We start from the raw sequence: 15,613 nt of genomic DNA on the forward strand, positions 1-15,613 counted from the left end.
GCATGTCTTACCTTCCTCTTTGGTTTTCAAAGAAGCAAGGTACTCCTTGCAGTTTCTTTTCCAATGACCTTTGCCTTTACAATAAAAGTGTTCATCATCATTTTTGTCAGTCTTTTCTTGTTTGCCCTTGGGTTTGGTCACACCACCTTTAGGTGCCATGGGTTTTCTTTTAAAATTATTCTTTCCATTTCCTTTTGCTTTCCACTTTCCTTTCTTCTTAGAAGAGCTGCCAACTACCATAGCAACTCCTTTCTTTTTTCAGATGCAATTTGATTCTCATAATCAATTAGCATGTTGAGCATTTTATGAAAATCACAGCTTACTTTAATCATATTAAAGCTAACAATAAATTGTGAAAAGGTTTCTGGAAGAGATTGCAAGATCAAATCTTGTGAAAGTTCTTTGCCCAATTTGCATCCCAACTTCTCAAGTTGTTCAATAAGATCAATCATCTTAAGAACATGTGGTCCAACAGGAGAGTCCACATCAAGTGTGGATCTAAACAAAGTTTTGGACAATTGATATCGGGCCGTCTTACTTTGTGCACCATACATCTTCTTAAGATGTTCAACAATAGTTGGTGGATCCATATCCTGATGTTGCCTTTGAAGATCAGAACCCATGGATGCCAGAATGATGCATTTGGCAGTAAGACAATTTTCCAAGTACTTCTCATAAGGCTTGGTTGCATCATTATCAATACTTCCATCCTCTTTAGGAACTGGGGCCGTTACAGCAGGCTTATCGATTATATCAATTAGCCTTTCATGCATGAGAGCAATTCTCAAATTGCGATACCAATCATCATAATTGGCTCCAGCCAATTTGTTATTTTCAAGTATGCCACGCAGTGATAGAGTAGACATATTTTTCATGAATCCAAAAAAAAAAACAAATATAAGTACGTATTCACACATACAAATAACACTTTCTACAATAATTATTATTATAGAAAATTAAGAAATCTTTATTTCTTAAATTAAGTGTTAAAAAATATTTAAAATCATGAATGAGTATCTTAGTTGTCAAGTCATTACTCATACATTTTTAAACAGATGATTAAATGTATCACATACAATTTTAATCCCAAATAATTACCTAGTTGTCAGGTTATTATTTAATTGAATTATATTTTATACCCCTAGATTGTCTAGGTTCAAGTAAAAATTAATTCATTCCATGTATCAAATACATATATATAAATTTTATCCTTGAGTACGAATTTCCTGGTTGTCAGGTAACTCTTCGTAAACAAAATATAAAATTTATTTATCCTTTTTTTTCCTTTCAGTTTTATTTCATAAATAAATAAAAATAATAATAACAGTATGTTCCTTAACATACATATAATTTTATCCCATATAAATTTATAATTTTAATAATAGCATCCCATGCTATTATTAGGAATCACATTCACTATAATAACAAAATTTAAATTAATCCTATTAATTCTGTAAATTTTTGCAATAAAATTTTAAACACAAAAGGGCCATGGCTCTGATACCACTGTAGGATTACAAGTGTTCATAACACGCAGCGGAAGTAATAAAGTAATCCTATTGATCTATTTTGTGCTTAAAACTTTATTGAAATAAGATGGGTTAGATGCCAATACCTGAGTACCCTAGTGAATGAAAACTTTCTCCTTCGATAGTACGAAGGTACTATGTGTATCCACACCGAGACTGATCCTTGTTGTCAACTCCTTGACCAATGGATTTAACTGAGAAATTTCTTGCAACTCCTTGCACCAGCAATTCTTCACTAAGAATTGGAATATTTGTGTATGTGGAGGTAAAAGAAAAATTTGTGTGTTCTTTCTTTTATCATATACACATATATATAGTATGAGATTGGTGACTGATTTGTGAATCAGATTACAATTTAATTTGAAACAGAATCAGTTGGATCTTATCCATATTTAAAACTCATCATAGAATAAATAATTAATTATTTAATATTCTCAATTATCATATTATTATATTCATGGTGCTAGCAAAGAATATAATAATATTCTATTTGAATTAATATAATTATTTATTTGATCTAATCAAAATAATAATTAAATGATTATTTACCAAGGATTAGAACACTCGTTAGTGTGTGATCCCATAGGTTCAATACTAAGCGGGTAGTAAATTAGTCATACTAAATTTACTAATCAAGGTTGGCGTCTAGCAATGCTCCTTGACGACCCGATAGTATGAAGTAATAATATTTTTACTAAGAACCTAAGATGAACAAAAAATACAACTCCTTCCATCTTTTCAGCTCTTGGCTAACTTTTAGAGTACGGTTTAATTGTCAAACTCTAACTTGTTACCATTATTATAATGAATTATGAATGACTTAAGAAACTCATTTCTTAATTCATTCAAACCCCTTGGCCAAGGCATTGTTTATTTCATTCATTATAATCATAGAGCTCAAACTCATTACCATAGTTGATGGATTCCATTTTGACTAATCATTAATTCTACAAGTATTTAAATCATACCCAATGTCCATTCAACTAACACCGTAGGGTGTTAGGTGTCCGGAATCAAAGTATAACAAATACATTGTCAATTATTATGATAGTCGCAGTTCAAAGGAAAATTCTAATATTATGTTCATCATAAGAATATCCTATTGATAAATATACGGTAACTATAACCATTAGGAATTCTTAGAGTGAGTCAGTTCAATGGTTATATCTCTATATATACCATTTATATATATAATTTAATAAATGAGATCTATTAATCTTCATCCAATGAAGACTATTATATATATATATTAATCTATCCGAATCACTAATGTCGCATTTTTAGTGATTCTATGATTAAGAACAATTTAAATTAAAAGTACTCAAAAAACGTATATCTCATTATTACGATCCCTATCGTAATTATTCGTTTCTAATTTTAATTAAGGACACTATCATAAATTATAAAAGTTTATTCTTATAAAAAGAAATAATAATAATAATAATAATAATAATAATAATAATAATAATAATAATAATAATAATAATAATAATAATAATAATAATTCACAATAGTATTTTGTTGGACATACACACTTATCTCCAACAATACTATTCAAATGTACAGGTATTTATTCTGTCTCTATCCGTTCGGACGAATAATTATTCACTCTAATGCTGGATAGATTTTTTGCAAAGCGGGATCTTGGGCGGAGCGGGACGGATTTAGGTAATACTCGTCCCGATATATATATATATAATATATATAATTTGAATATATAATATATGTAAAATAGTTAGTAAAATAATTAATAATATTATATTATATTTAAAATTTTATTTTAATTTATGTTATGTATGTGATGATGGTTATATAAATTCTAAAATTTAATTTTATTTGTTGGATTTTAATAATTATAGGGGCAGGGCGGGTACCCGCAAGACGAGTTAGGATTCAACTTTTTACTATTCGCAGGTAGGAGTAGGGCAGATTCTATGCGGGTTATTGTAGGGTAGGGCGAGGTCGGATAGGGCAAAAGCTCACCCCTATCCACCCCATTGCCACCCCTACTAACTCGGCAGGCCAAGGACTAATCTACCGTGGTACTGAGCTTCATTTAAAGGTTTGTCGCTGGCCAATGAGTTGTTGCATACACAAGGCGGGATTCGAACCCTTAATACTTACTTGAGAGGTCTAGTGAGCTAACCACTAGGCTAACCCAACTTGGTTTATGTAAAGTTATTGTACCATAAAAGGATCTACTTAAAAGGAGTGATGGACATTCGAAAAAAAGGTTACTGAATTTTTGTGGATAATAAATATGATTTTGGATTTGTTTGAGCTTATTATACCTTAGTCCATAATATTTCCAAAAATTAATGGGCTAGCAATATTTTTAGATGTTATTTTTTTTATCAAAAATAAAAAATAAAAGACATGACACTAGAAAAAAAACGCTGAGAACCGTCGGATTTACCGTTGGATTTAGCGACGATGATTACCGTCGGATTTAGTGATGAATTTGATGAGGAATTTGTCATGTCAAATAATTATTGGCGGATAGTCACTTCTGACAGTAAAAGCACTGGTAACTTTTGGCGGGAATCCACAACAAATAGGTGCCAACTTTAGCGTCGGAGTTACTGTCGGAAGAATCCAATGGTAGACACGTTTAATGGAACGCTATGTCTTGGTGATCCGCGCTGTGTTAGCATCGGAAATATCTGCCGGTAAATCCGATGGTAACTGTGCCCTAAATTGGAACTGTGAACTCCCCCTTTATTTCGAATTCATTCTCTCTTTCTCTCTCTCTCTAACTTCTCACCTTCCTCTCTCTCTAACCTCTCACCCTCTCACCCTCTAACTTTCTCATCTCTCCCCTCTGTCAACCTCCTCCGCCGCCGCTACTGCAATGCCCCTACCGCTTCTACTTTTGCCGCCACTGCACATCCACCCCTCTTCTCCATTTTCTCTTGTTCTGCATTCAAGGTTTTTTGTTTGAACTCTGTTTATTTCAAATTCTGTTATATCAAATTAATTAATTAGTTAGTAAAGTTTATTTATTTTAATTTTCTGTTTTAGTAGACTTAGGTGGTTAGAATATGTTAGAATAGGTTAGATTAGACTCTGAGGTTGCTGAAAAATTTTGGATTATTGAGCTGTTTGTTGATTTCTACTGCTGAAATTGTTTAAAAAATGTTTGACTGTATCAATAATGATTGAACTGTTTGTATATTCCTTTAATAATGATTGAAAAAATTAACCGATTGAGAAGGGTTGAGGGATATTTGGTTTGGATGGAACCCTTGAAAGGTGGAGAAATCCAAATTTTAGGGGAGACTGTCAAAATTTTTATAAGATTTTTAGTGAAATCGAAAAAATTAAAATTATATTTTTGAAATATAATTAATTGTTGGGTTGCTATATTTTTGTGCAATTGCTAATTTGAAAAATTATCTTGATCTTAGTTTATGTTTTTAATTTTGTTAAGTTGGTGTTATGATAAATATTTATGGCATTTACAGGAGAACTATATATGTATATATTCATTTTGGTTCTTATGAAAAAAAAATATTCTCCTTTGCAATTAATGTTTTATTTCTCTTAGGCACTTGCTAGTTTGCTAAACTAACAAAAATGCTTATTCGTTGTAATTTAATTATTTTGAAACTAAAATACTATGAAATTTTCTTTTTTTTTTTTAATTTACTAAACTAAAACACTTTAGAATAATTTTTTATTTCTTGAGTTTCTTCTTATGTTATTATTTATTGGTGTTTGTTATGTTATTAATATATTCGTTGTACAGACATGACGACAGGTAGCAGAGGTAGGTCGAGTGGGTCATGTCATCGTGGTAGAGGGCGGGCTTCCACTGAATCCCCTAGGGCTGCCCAGTCATCGCCTTCTACCCCGGCTACCCCATCGACCCCTGTGACGTCATAGGTGGGTCCATCGGACCAGCAATTCATCATAGTTCTGAACCCGAACTAGGTGCCTCCTTCTTCTACGCTCCCTGCAGATGCAGCGACGACGTCAATAGATCCCGTGGTCGGTGATTCCTCCAATGCCCCCGAGCAGGATGCCCTTTCAACACCGCACGTCATCTGACTGGGGATTTGGCCCGATGGCATGCAGTCGTGAGTTCAATTTTTTAATATTAAGTTTGTTTATCTTAAGTTTGTTTATGTTAAGTTTGTTTATCTTATGTGTTTGTTAATGTGAGATTTTTTCTCCGACAGGTTTGTACCAAACCTCAATGCTTGCACACAGGAGATATCCGAGGTTATTAAGTACATGTACGATCACCCGTGGCCGACCTACACGCAGATTCCGGCTGAGACCAGAGAGCGCTGGTTTCAGAAGTGGGGTGTAAGAACCCAATTTGGTTTGAATTAATTAACTGTATTTGAACTATATTTTATTTTGACTAACTAATCTTGGTAAATTATTTTGTACAGTTGAAATTCATATGAAATGTAGAACATAATGTCATGATCAGAAAGATCGATGACCACTGGGCAACCAAATAACTTCAGCAGACGATGAGCGACGTTTATCAGGAAAAAGACCACCTGACATCGTGGATCCTTCCAAACATCAAGCGTGAATTGGAGGCCTATTTTAGAGTTAACGACGGGTTCAAGTGTTGTCGTCTGACGACCGTTGATAACAGGGCTTTGCCCAAGTCGTCGAGGTATACAGGTGGGTCGGCGACCTTCATAAAGACGAAGAGCATACTGGTTAGAATTTTAGAATTTTATAATGTTTTATTAATTACTTGAATTAGTTTTTTAATTTCCTTATTTATTTTATAAGAATGTAATTGATTTATAAGCATTCTTGTTTTGAATATGATCTTTGGTGTTAGCCTTGTTCTATTAATATATACTTATATAGTCCTGTATGAACTGAACTGAGCTGAGCTGATATAGAACTATTTTATTGGTTTAATTTTCTATTTTAATGGATTTAGGTGGTTAGGATAGGTTAGATTAGTGGTGCAGAATTTCTAACCACAACTTACCGGCAAGTGCACCGGGTCGTACCAAGTAATAAACTCAGGTGAGTAAGTGTTGATCCCACGAAGATTAATGGACTAAGCAAGCAATTATTGATTAATTGTTCTAATTAGACAAGTTGAAATGAGGGGTTTTGAAGTCAAATAGCATAAAAGACAGTAAATTAAAAAAGGCAAACAATGAATGGTTGAGAAAACGGTATGAAAATGGAGTTAAGGCTTTGGAAATGTTTAAAAATCCGGATTAATATTCAATGTTAACTACCTTGATCATGAAATGATTTAGTTTATGGCAAACCCTAGGTGCTTGAATTCTTATTCCTACGCAATTCAGTCTCCTCTAATCCAACCAATCGTTAATTTCTTGATCAATTAATTGTATTAGAAGGTTAAGTCCAAATTCTGATTTATAAACCACATAAACCCTAAGAACCTAAAAATGATGCAATTATATGTCACGTATCACATTAAGTCCAGATGATTAAAGAGTTGTGAGAAATGATTTCAAGCTGTAATTTTGATGATATAACTTTTCCAAGATTCAAAAGAATTCAAGTTAGATTAGCGTTATTTTCCAATACTCACTAATTCGTAGGATGAAGAGTGAAACCAATTCTCAAACATAGATCAATGAATTAATCAAGAGTAGAGGAACAAATAATTATCAATCCATCAAAGTAAATAGAGATCCTAACCTTAACAATGAAGGTTTAGTAGCTAATGGTGTAGAGAAAACCCTAGGAGAGAAAAACTGTAAATTGCAGAATGAAAATTAGGAGAAGAGAAGTCTTTGCGAGAGCGAATATCTATCCTATTCATAGTCCTAATTGAAAATGACTTAAACTTAAATTAAAACCTAACAAATCCTTTTCTAATTGTTATTTGATTTACAAAATCGAATCCACAGCCTTCCGTTGATTCTGTTTGCACATGTGGTCCCCATTTTGATTCATGCTATCGGTGCTAAACGCCGGGTACTAGGCATTTAGCGCCACCCATACAGTGAGCTTTGCATGTGAACCAAAGGCCCCAACGATAAACGCCAGTGACTGGGTGTTTAACGCCACTAGTCTAAAAACTCTTTCACGTTTTACAAAGCTCTTAGCGCTAAACGCCGAGTCGTGGCGTTTAACGCCACCTGTCCAAAGAGAAATTGGTCTTGTTATCCTCTTGTAGTCGTGTGTACACGCAGCATATGCATACGCATGAGCCTCCTTTGCTTCTTCATGCATTTATCACCAATTCTTCATCCGAATGCTACCTGTAATCAACAAATAATCACCGAAACTCAAAGTAGCATCCAATGGGATATAATCCACTAAAATCCTCTAACAAATCAATAGAATACCATAGAAATCATATATAAAAGAGACTAATGATGCTCACACATCACAACAGTAAACTTAAAGTATTTCTTGTCCTCAAGCAACTTAAACACTAGAAAACCAAAGTGGGTTTGGTCAAAAGTTGGAGTTCCATTGAAGCTCATGCTTGTCCTAAGAGTGGGATTTAGCATATTGTGATCATGATTGCTTCCTCACTTTTCACTATTTCTTGAAAACTTGGGAATGTCAATACCGTAAAAGAACTAGAACCTGGATGATGTTATGAAACCTCACTCTCCTTAAGTCTTGATTGATCATTGAATTCCTTTCTTTGAACTTAGAGAGAATTCTTCTATTGAAAACTCTAAATGCTTCGTCTCAGGGCGACTCTTGATAGTGAGCGTTCGATCGATAATCCGGATTAGTTGATCCAAGTTACCGGGTGATGAGGCTCCCCACAAGATCTAGTTCCTCAAGCCTCTCCTTAACACGGTTGCACCACAAGCATTTAACTGAGATTTTGATCCCAAACATTGATGTCCAGAGCCTCTTTAGACTGCTAAATGTCATGTCTCAAGGCGGATTGTGTAACGGATTTTCAACCAATAATCCCAGACCAGTTGGTCTAAGTTATCGGGTGATGAAGCACCCCTTGGATCTAATCACCCAAGCCGTCCTTGGACAATAGACACCACAGGCACATAATTAGATCTCAGCCATTGATGCTCAGAGCTTTGCAACTTAGCTTTCCTTTTTGAGCTTTTCATCAGTATTTTTCTTTTTTTTTTTTTTTGCTCTTTCTTTTTCTTTTCAATTCTTGTTTGTTCAAGGATCAACCTTTTACTTATCTTTGGAGATTTTATAACATTTATATAAGCTCTTGTCTCTCAATAATCAATATTCCTCTTGTTCAAGAAATTTCATACATAATTCTCTTAATGCAATCACAATCATCAAATATATCTACTACCATATGCAATATGACAAAACAATTGTAAAATAAACTCCACTTTTAACATAAAGCACCACTTTTATCTCTTTTTTTTTGAATACTTCTTGAGGATCATACATGAGACATCATTTGAAAATAAAAACTTAAAACTAAAAGGTAACTAAAAACTGACAGAAACAGCAAACTAGGAATCATACACTAATAGTGAATACTAGAAAACAGAAAACAGGAAAATAACATAAGCAATATGGAAAGGGAAATAGAAATGAAAGAAACTCAACCACCTCGGTCATTACGGTGAGGTCATCTCCCTCCTCAAGCTGTGCTCCATGTGGTCCTCTCAGCCGCCCTATATCTTACCTCACTTGGAGAAGCTCATGGCACTGACTCTCTTGCTCCACCACAATCTGATGGAGGAGGACGTCGTGGCTATCTTGAGTCACTCTCATTTTCTCAAGGGAGGAGGTCAGCTGCTGCCAATACTCCTGAGGTGGAAAGTAGTTCCCTTGAGGCATGAAAGGCGGTAGAGGAGTTTGCTGTGCTTCTTCTTCCGCTTGACCTCTCCTCAGAACCCTTGCATATTCCCTTGCATGCTCCATAGTTTTCTTTGAGATCAGCCACTCAATGGAATGGGGAAATCATTATCCAATCTGACCCCTACGGCCTCACAAAGCCAGTAAATAAGATGAGGGAAGGCTAGCTTCTCATGCGTGAAGGAGTAGGAGGCGATGCTATATATTTGTTGTGGAATGATGTCCTCCACCTCCACATTATAATCGATCATGATACAGTGGATCATGATGGCTCTATCCACCATGCACTCAGAGCGGTTGCTAGTGGGTTGAATAGAGCATTGGTTGAACTCCAACCAATCTCTAGCAATTGGCTTAAGGTCATGCCGCCCCAATTGGTTCGGCTGCCCATCCGAACTCAACCTCCTCCACTGAGCTCCCAGAAGACAAATGTCTGCAAGTACCTGCTCATATCTCTGGTCTCGGCTCATCCTCTCACTGTTTGGCACCAGGACACCGAAGCAAATTCTCTCGAAAATGTTCTGAACTCCTTTCTGATTGCACTTGTTCCTGTTTCCAACACTTTGCATAACCAAAACACACGTAAAAAGCATAAAAACTATAGGAAAATTAAATAAAATAAATGAACTCAAAATAAATGGAAAATTTAAGGATACAGATGGTTGGATAGCCTCCCAACAAGCGCTTCTTTAATGTCACTAGCTTGACGGTGAACTCTGCTAAGTCAGCAGATGAGCGGACCTCTGACGATTAACCTCGCATCCAAGATAGTGCTTCAGTCTCTAGCCATTGACAGTGAATCTCTTATCCGAGTTCTCTTCCTGGAGCTCTACATGACCAAACTAAGACACTCTGCTTATCACAAACGGTCCTGACTACCAAGACTTTAGCTTCCTGGGAAAGAGCTTGAGCCTTGAATTGAACAATAAGACTTTCTGGCCTGGTTCAAATACTCTGGTGGCTATTTTCTTGTCATGCCACATCTTTGTCTTCTTTTTATAAAGCTTAGCATTATCGTAAGCTGAGTTTATGAATTCATCAAGCTCCTTCAGTTGAAAGAGCCTCTTTTCTCCTGTAGCTTTGGCATTAAAGTTCAGGAACTTTGTTGCCCAGTATGCCCTGTGCTCCAACTTAACTAGCAATTGACATGCCTTACCAAAGACCAACTGATATGGGGACATGCCAATAGGAGTCTTGAATGCCATCCGGTATGCCCAGAGAGCATCATCAAGCTTCCTAGCCCAATCCTTCCTTGAAGTACTAACGGTCTTTTCCAGAATTCTCTTGAGTTCTCTATTAGAGACCTTAACCTGTCCACTTGTCTGAAGGTGATAAGGGGTTGCCACTTATGACGGACTCCATACCTCTGAAGAAGTGAGTCCAACTGTTTGTTGCAGAAGCGACTTCCTCCATCACTAATTAGTGTCTTTGGGACACCAAACCGGCTGAAAATATATCTCTGAAGAAAGCTCAACACTACTTTAGCATCATTAGTAGGTAAAGCCATGGCTTCCACCCATTTAGACACATAATCAACCGCCACCAGAATATAAGTGTTTGAGTATGAGGGTGGAAAAAGGCCCCATGAAGGCAATACCCCACACATCAAATAACTCAATCTCTAATATCCCTTGCTGCGGCATCTCATGATTGTTAGAAAGATTCCCAGTTCTCTGGCATTTGTCACAGTTTCTCACAAAATTCCAAGAGTCTCTAAAGAGATTCGGTCAATAAAAATCACTCTAGAGGACCTCAGTTGCTATCCTCTCACCACCAAAGTGGCCTCCCTACTCGGAACTATGACAATGCTAGAGGATCTACTCTGTTTTCTCATCTTTAACACAACACTGGATAATACCATCTGAGCATCTCTTAAAAAGATAAGGTTCTTCCCACAAGAAGTACTTGGAATCATTTAAAAGCTTTTTAACCTGCTATTTAGTGTACTCCTTGGGGATGAACCTCATGGCCTTGTAGTTTGCAATATCCATATACCACAGGGCCCTCTGAATCACAAAGAGTTGCTTATCCAGAAAGGTTTCAGTTACATGAGTAGGTTGTTGCTTTCTCTCTTCAGGCTCGATTCTTGAAAGATGGTTAGCTACTTGGTTCAGCATCCAATTTCGCTAGAAGGTACGTAAGAGCAGCATGGTCAGTAAAAACAATAACCTTAGAACCAATCATATAGGACCTAAACTTATCAAAAGCATAAACTACATGCAATAATTATTTTTTGTAGTTGTGTAATTCTTTTGTGTGTCATTTAGCACACGGCTAGCATAGTAAATGACGTGCACAAGCTTGTCTTGTCTCTATCCCAAGACAGCTCCTATAGCATGATCACTGGCATCACACATCAATTTAAATGGTAAATACCAGTTAGGAGGAGCTATGATGGGAGCAGAGATAAGCCTAGCTTTCGAGTCTCAAAAGCATGCAAACAATCATCATCAAAACAAAAGGGAAATACCGCAACCAAGAGGTTGCTCAAAGGTTTAGCAATTTTAGAAAAATTCTTTATAAATCTTCTATAAAATCCTGCATGTCCCAAGAAACTCTGGATTGCCGTTGTACTAGTCGGTGGTGGTAATTTTTCAATTATCTCCACCTTAGCTTTATCAACCTCAATTCCTTTACTTGAAATCCGGTGTCCAAGAACAATACTGGTGCGTGAATTTGTGACTCACACAAATGAACCGGTAAGTACACCGGGTCATCTAAGTAATACCTCAGGTGAGTGAGGGTCGAATCCCACGAGGATTGCCAGATTGAGCAAGTTGTGGTTCTCCTACAGATCTTAGTCAGGAGAATAGAAAGATAGTTATTGTTTGTTGTAGGTGCATAAACATGCAATAACACTAAAACATAGAAACAGTAGTGAGAAATCAGTTAAGGCTTCGGAGATGCTTATTCTTCTGGATTAACACGTCATACTAACTACTCAAACGATGAATCATTCCTTCAATGGCAAGGCTGTAAGTGATTAAGCCATTGGTCGTGGTCATTAATCTTCTCAGATTCAAACCAAATACCCGAACAGGCTAGATCAATCTGGGAGAGGGTGAAGCACGCGCAATTCAATCTCTTGATGATCCTACTCAAAATGCCACAGACAACGTCGGATCTTTTGGATAAGAGAATGACGCTCTATGATTCTAGCTCTTAGAGCCACAGGAACCTCAATTACCCTTGACTAACGGGATTTCATGTCACATATCCCAATTAGCCCAAGTAACTTGTTGGAACCCGTGATGCACTCTCAAGCTTTAACTCAATACTATCCGAGTCAAGACTCGTAAAGAACTCATGTAGAACAGGGGTCATACTTTTGTTCCACCCTAAATTCATAAGGATGAAGAACGACAGTGCATCATAGAATAGAATCAAACATAGATTGAAGTAGAAAAGTAATTGCATTAATCTATAGGAATCAGTAGAGCTCCTAACCTTAACCTAGGAGGTTTAGTTACTCATACTCTACAGAGAATAATGTGAAAGGTTCGAATGTGGTGAAGAATATCCTAAACAATGGTGATCTTCCCTTATATATACTAATCTAATAATAAAAAATTACAAAAGTGAAATAAACTAAGCAGAAAGGTGCGAAAATCCACTTTTGGGCCCACTTAGTGAGTGTTTGGGCTGAGCATGGCTTCTAACCTGAACGAGTGGGCATCCAACGCCCACTAGGGGGTAAGATGTGCTGTCTTGAGCTTCCTTGGGGGGTGTTGAACGCCAGGCTTGGGCGTTCAACGCTGGCCTCTGTCCTCTTAGGGCGTTGAACGTCAGAAAGGGAGTAGTTTGGGCACTCAACGCCCATTTTGGGCAGTCCAATTCAAATAAAAGTATAAATAATTATATATTTCTGGAAAGCTCTGGACGTTAACTTTCCAACGCCATTGAGAATGTGTCATTTGGACCTCTATAGCTCTAGAAATGCTCGTTTGAATGCACGGAGGTTAGAATTTGACAACATCTGCTATGCTTTCCTTATCTCTGAATCAGACTTTGCCAAAACTTGCCAAATTCACCCAAAATTTACCTAAAATCATAAGAAAATCACAATAGCTCAAAATAGTATCCAAAAAGTGAATTTTTCATTAAAACCTACTAAAACATAATAAAACTTAACAAAATATACTAAAAATACTAGGAAAATAGCATCAAAAAGCGTATAAAATACCCGCTCATCAAATACCTTCAGTTACCATAAATGAAAAATTTCCCAACTAAAAATAAGGTTTGTTTCTTGATACCATTTCAAGACCAAGGAAAGGTGTCTCAAGCAAGAATCAAAAGAATTACCAAATATAGAAAAATCATCCATAAATACCACAATAAACTTTTCAACCATGTCAAAAAATATGGAAAGCATGCACCTCTGAAAAGTTACTGGGGCATTACACAGTCCAAACGGCATCCTTCGATAAGCAAATACACTAAAGGGACATGTGAATGCTATCTTCTCTTGATCTTGAGGGTCCATTGCAATCTGATTATAGCCAGAATAACCATCTAGAAAATAATAAAATGCAAGGGGGAGTGATATTTCCTTGTTGCAGTGTTGAGCGTCCTGTAATTAATGTACATACGCCACCCGGTGATGTTTCTTCTTGGGATAAGCTCATTCTTCTCATTCTTGACCACTGTCACCCTCGTTTCTTGGGAACCACTTGCACAGCACTCACCCATGGACTGTCAGAAATTGGATAAATTATCCTGCCTTCCCAAAGCTTCATAACCTCTTTTTGGATCACTTTTCTCATAGTTGGATTGAGCCACCTTTGTGGTTGCGCTACCGATTTAGCATCTTCCTCTAGTAGAATCTTGTGTATACACTTAGCCGAACTAATCCCTTTCAAGTCACTAATAGTCCACCCAAGAGCTGTTTTGTGACTCTTGAGTACTTGTAATAATGCTTCCTCTTCCTCATGCCTCAGAGAATAGCTAATAATCACTGGATAAGAATCATGCTCACCTAAAAATGCATACTTCAAAGAGAGAGGCAAGGGCTTCAACTCAAGCTTCGGAGGCCCTTCCTCTTTACTAGTGGTGTGTGGTTCCCCCTCTTGAGGTGGTAAATCATCAATCTCAAGCAAACCATCATCTAGAGAAGGTTCCAAGACACCATCATGCTCTTCAGCTTCAAAAATCTCTTGAATCAGTGGCTCAATAAGATCAACTCTCATACATCCCTCAGAATCACTAGGATGTTGCAGAGCTTCAAGCACATTAAGGACAACTTCTTCCTCATTGACCCTTAAAGTCAGTTCACCCTTTTGCACATCAATAAAGGCTCTCTTTGTAGCTAAAAAGGGTCTCTCCAAAATAATAGAGGCATTCTTGTCCTCTTCCATATCTAGTATTACAAAATCATCAGGAAAAATAAATGGTCCTACTTTCACAAGTAAATTATCAACAACTCCCAAAGGAAACTTAATTGAACGGCCAGTAAGTTGAAGAGAAATACGAGTGGGTCTTACCTCATCAATTTGGAGCTTTCTCATCAAGAAAAGTGGCATGAGATTGATGCAAGCTCCAAGATTACATAATGCCCTCTGAATAGTGATGTCTCCAATGGTGCAAGAAATTAAAAAGTTCCCCGGATTTTGCATCTTCTCAGGGAGATCCTACTGAATAATGGCACTGCATTCCTTTGTTAGAACCACTGTCTCACTCTCTTTCCAGTTCTTCTTATTAGTCAACAACTCCTTCATAAACTTAGCATAAAGAGGTATTTGCTCAAGGGCCTCTGCAAAATGAATGTTGATCTGAAGCTTCCTGAACACCTCTAAAAATTTGGAAAACTGCTTGTCTTTAGAGGCCTTCTGAATCCTCTGAGGATATGGCATCTTCAGGTGCTTTAAGCTTTGCCGAATATTACTCAAGATCAACCGGAAAGCAATTATCCGGATGCCATGGAGGGGCATGTTCTTTTTGGCTTTTAGCCTCCTCCGAAGTTTCTTTTTCAACTGGCTCCTCACTAACTTTTGCTTCTGAACCTACTGTCTTACCATTTCTCAAATGTATGGCATTGCACTCTTTCCTTGAATTAGGCACTGTATCACTGGGAAAGGTGTTAGGAGGCCTCTTAGGTGCTTGCTTACTCAACTGACCCACTTGAATCTCCAAGTTTTTGAGTGAAGCTCTAGTTTCCTGCATAAAACTATGAATACTCTTGGAGAGTTCTGCAACTATAGATTCCAAGTCAGATGATTTTTGAGAATGAGAAGGTGCTTGTTGTGGTTGAGAGGGCTGAAACTGACGGTTGTTGAAGTTGTTCTGATTAAAATTGTCCTGAGAATTGTTGTTGA

General features: G+C 36.8%; 1 protein-coding gene across 1 annotated transcript; it reads right to left on the reverse strand.

The window, feature by feature from the left end:
• Positions 1-233: 233 nt before the first annotated feature.
• Positions 234-866, reverse strand: LOC112748121 (uncharacterized). The gene has a single exon (XM_025796330.1). The coding sequence runs from the start codon at positions 864-866 to the stop codon at positions 234-236; it is 633 nt and encodes a 210-aa protein (XP_025652115.1).
• Positions 867-15,613: the final 14,747 nt, after the last annotated feature.

The sequence above is a fragment of the Arachis hypogaea genome, chromosome 15 (genome assembly GCF_003086295.3).
Source record: "Arachis hypogaea cultivar Tifrunner chromosome 15, arahy.Tifrunner.gnm2.J5K5, whole genome shotgun sequence".
NCBI classification, from domain to species: domain Eukaryota; kingdom Viridiplantae; phylum Streptophyta; class Magnoliopsida; order Fabales; family Fabaceae; genus Arachis; species Arachis hypogaea.